Here is a 3680-nt window from a genome sequence, read left to right on the forward strand (position 1 = left end):
CACCTACCATAATTTGTTTTTCAATCCAATACAGTCCATTGCTCACCGTAACTTGGTCCATCGAGCCTAGGATAGATATATATAATATATTATTCTAAGTGAAAATAGTACCGGCGGTCTTTACCGAGAAATCACCAATATTTCAATATTCGATATTAATATAATTACAGCGATTTATTGTTACTATAGTAAATATAATAAAAAGTGGGTTGTTTTGGATTACTATAATTACGAAACGTTACATATTATAGAATTTGGACTTTGGCCGGCAGGTGTACGACGCTGCCACGACGACCATTATAGCGTAGAAGATAAGAAGTGTCGTCTTCGCAAGAACTCGGTCAAGGTTAAAAAAAAAAAAAGTAGCTTATTTCTGGAAAGCTACAAACTGTATATGCAGGGTGAAGCAAATCTCAAGTAACAAAAAAAAAATAATAGATGCTTTGAAAAATGATGCTGCTAAAAAATGCTTTGTTATTTTGGTATATTTTGGCTTGAATTGCGCGTACATTATGTGGAGGGGAATATAGCGTCATGGGTGTTTTTGAAGAAGCAAAAATTCGCCTCTCGGACATCTAGAAACGAATCATGCGAGTACGAGACGCTGGAGATGCGCTAAACAAGAGATCGGTCACCAGGTCAGACAAAACCAAGTTTCGAATGATGTATGCCACCATTCCGCGGATTAAAGAGGAATTTGAGGAACAGCTTTCGATTGTAATAAAACAACTCGGAAAACTGGAAAAAGACCAAAAGTCAGAAGTGGAAACCAGTTCACCAGAGGACATTCGTGATAAGTTTGACGAAGTGTATTTTGAAGTGATGATTGTGGGAGATGAGCATATACCAGTTTTACTTCAACATCCAAATGCCGAAGAAACCTTTATTGGTACATCTCAAAATCGAGATAGACACGATGTGATACCACTGGAAATAGTAGGCCGTAACCCGGTTATTGAATATATACCAAATCAAGTTGTTCTTTTGATGTCATTCTAATCAGAATCACCTACCATAATTTGTTTTTCAATCCAATACAGCCCATTGCTCACCGTAACACACCTAATGCATTGTACGATGATAAAAGGGAAGGTATCGCGGGACAACCGATTGCCATGTCTACTGTCTTTGGGTGGGTGCTCATGGGAAAAACGTCTAGTTCACCAGACAGGAACATAGTCACTATGTGCTCAACCACGGATTCGGTAGAAAGAAAGTTACAGCGTTTTCTAGAAAACGAAGACGTTCCAATCGTAGAGAAATCTAGTCAGGCTGACTTGGAATGTGAACGAATATATCAATCGACCACAACGCACCAATCGGATGGTCGTTATATAGTGCACTTACTATTCCAGAAAGACCCACCACTTCTCGGGAAATCGAAAAACGTGGCATTGCATCGGTTAGAGCAGTTGGAAAATCGGTTCAAACGGTTTCCTAAGCTCCGTAAGGAGTACCACAACGCAATGAAAGACTTTTTGGACTTGGGTCATATGTCTCAAATAAAAGTGCCATCAGTCGATGAACAGACGGGTGCGTCTTATATTCCCTATCAGGCAGTGCTGCGTCCGGAGAGTACAACTACGAAAACGCGTATTGTTTTCGACGCTCCGGCAAAATCTTCTTCAGGACTATCTTTCAACAATAACCTTTGGTGTGGAGCAAAACTACAACAGGAATTACCCAGCATAGTCCTACGTTTCAGACTACATTTCATTGTATTTACTGCTGATATAAAGCAAATGTTCCGTCTAATAAAAGTGATCGAAGCTCACCGGCTATATCAACGTTTACTATACCGCAAAATGAGCCGATCCAGGAGTACGAAATGAATACGGTGATGTTTGGTCAGAAATCCTCGCCGTTCCTAGCCATTCGGACTCTACATAAGTTGGTAGATGAAGCCGCTAAGAGAGCGGTCGTACAGCATGACTTGTATGTGGATGATGTGGTGACAGGATCAGAAACCGAAGAACTGGCAATGGAACTTCAAAAAAACCTCGTGGAAAATTTCGCAAAAGGCCAATTCGAATTCCGGAAATTGTCAAGTAATTCGGAAAAATTACTGGCTTCTATTCCTATTGACCATAGGTACACACAACCAGTCACACTCACCGAGCAAGATTCTGAGAAAACCAAGGTACTTCATTTAAACTGGGACCCAAAATCGGATGTACTTAGTTACAAATACCAACCCAATCCTGTGAAATATAATAAATGCGCTATACTTTCCGAAGTAGCCCGTATTTACGATCCTCTTGGGCTGTTATCACCAGTTACCACCAACCTCAAGAGACTCATGAAATATCTCTGGTTGGTAGAAGTCAGTTGGAATGAACCCATCCCGGAAGAAGCGGCGACAGTGTGGAACAAATATAATCAAGAACTGCCCGTATTGGCCACGTTAAAAATTCCTCATCTTGTCACACCAACTCGTGCGTCGTATAAGTTGCACGGATTTAGTGATAGCTCAGAGGCAGCGTACACAGCAGCTGTATACATACGTGGAATTTCAGAAATCCAAAGCAATTGCCACCTTCTGATGGGTAAGTCGAATATAGCCCCAACTTCAAAGGTTTTTGTCCCACGGTTGGAGTTGTGCGGCGCGTAGCTATTTGCTCGTCTCATGAATTACGTTCAACAGCACCTCGAAATGCTAAAGATATCAAATGTTACTGCTTGGACGGATTCTACGCTAGCATTTTTTTCCAATATGTTATGCTGCAGCTAATGAGTAAATTAACGTTATTGGTAAGTTTAATTGATTTTTATCACCGAAATTACCAGATATTATTAATAAATTATAATGTTTAAATAAGCAATCTAAATTTGCACCTACTAAATTGTTTTTTTTTGTTTTACGCTCGGCTACATGGGTGATTGTGTTTGCGAGGGGGTTACGGTTAATACAGTTGGAATCCATGTTTTTATGAGAAGAAAAATAAAATTTAAAACGATAATTACTTACATAAAACCCTAATAATGATACAGAATTTTCTAAATTTCTTATCCTTATAATATTATTATATACATAGGTATAGTTAATTAATAACTGGAAATAATAAGATTCGTAAAAATTTTTTTTAATTATTCTACTAATTTTATACTGGTTGAGAATAGCACTTTATAATAATAATGTAATAATATTGTATTGAATACAAGTGCAATTAATACATTGCCCTACACGAAACTTTTGTATTGTGCACAATATTGGTCCATGCCCACTAGCGTATTTACTATCTACCCCTCTCATGATGGTTTGACGGGGGGAGGGGGAGTAATATAACTAGGATCCATTAATAATTCTTAATTTAAAATTTAGGTCAATAGAGGTCACGGAAAGATTAGATTTATCGACTCTTCCTCAACACGATTATCCTGGAAAAAGGCCAGATCGTCGGCCATTCCAAGTCTAAATTTTCCCAAACAAACTAAAATACAATGTTTACAATTTTCTGTATTAAATAATATTTATATTTTTATTGAAAACAAATTAAACATTTTTTAACTTATTAATTTAAAAAAGAACATACAATTTTATAATTATATATTATAAATTCCAGGCCCCTAATAACAGAAGCCATAGGCTTCAGTTGTCTTATGTTCCAACTGGTAAAATGTGCATACAATATTAAAAAAATGTAAGTTAAAGAGGCTTAAATTCTACAACAATAATAATA

At 37.4% G+C, this 3680-nt stretch overlaps 1 protein-coding gene across 1 annotated transcript; it reads left to right on the forward strand.

Annotated features, from left to right (window-relative positions):
• Window positions 1-1115: 1115 nt before the first annotated feature.
• LOC103308922 lies at window positions 1116-1832 on the forward strand. The gene has a single exon (XM_008183213.1). It carries the CDS (start codon window positions 1116-1118, stop codon window positions 1830-1832), a length of 717 nt encoding a protein of 238 aa, XP_008181435.1.
• The last annotated feature ends 1848 nt before the right edge of the window (window positions 1833-3680 follow it).

This window comes from Acyrthosiphon pisum, chromosome A1 (assembly GCF_005508785.2).
Source record: "Acyrthosiphon pisum isolate AL4f chromosome A1, pea_aphid_22Mar2018_4r6ur, whole genome shotgun sequence".
Taxonomy (NCBI): Eukaryota; Metazoa; Arthropoda; class Insecta; order Hemiptera; family Aphididae; genus Acyrthosiphon; species Acyrthosiphon pisum.

What these genes read in the sequence shown, in the direction of transcription:
- LOC103308922 (XM_008183213.1), top strand. Translation starts at nt 1,116, where the DNA reads ATGTCTACTGTCTTTGGGTGGGTGCTCATGGGAAAAACGTCTAGTTCA.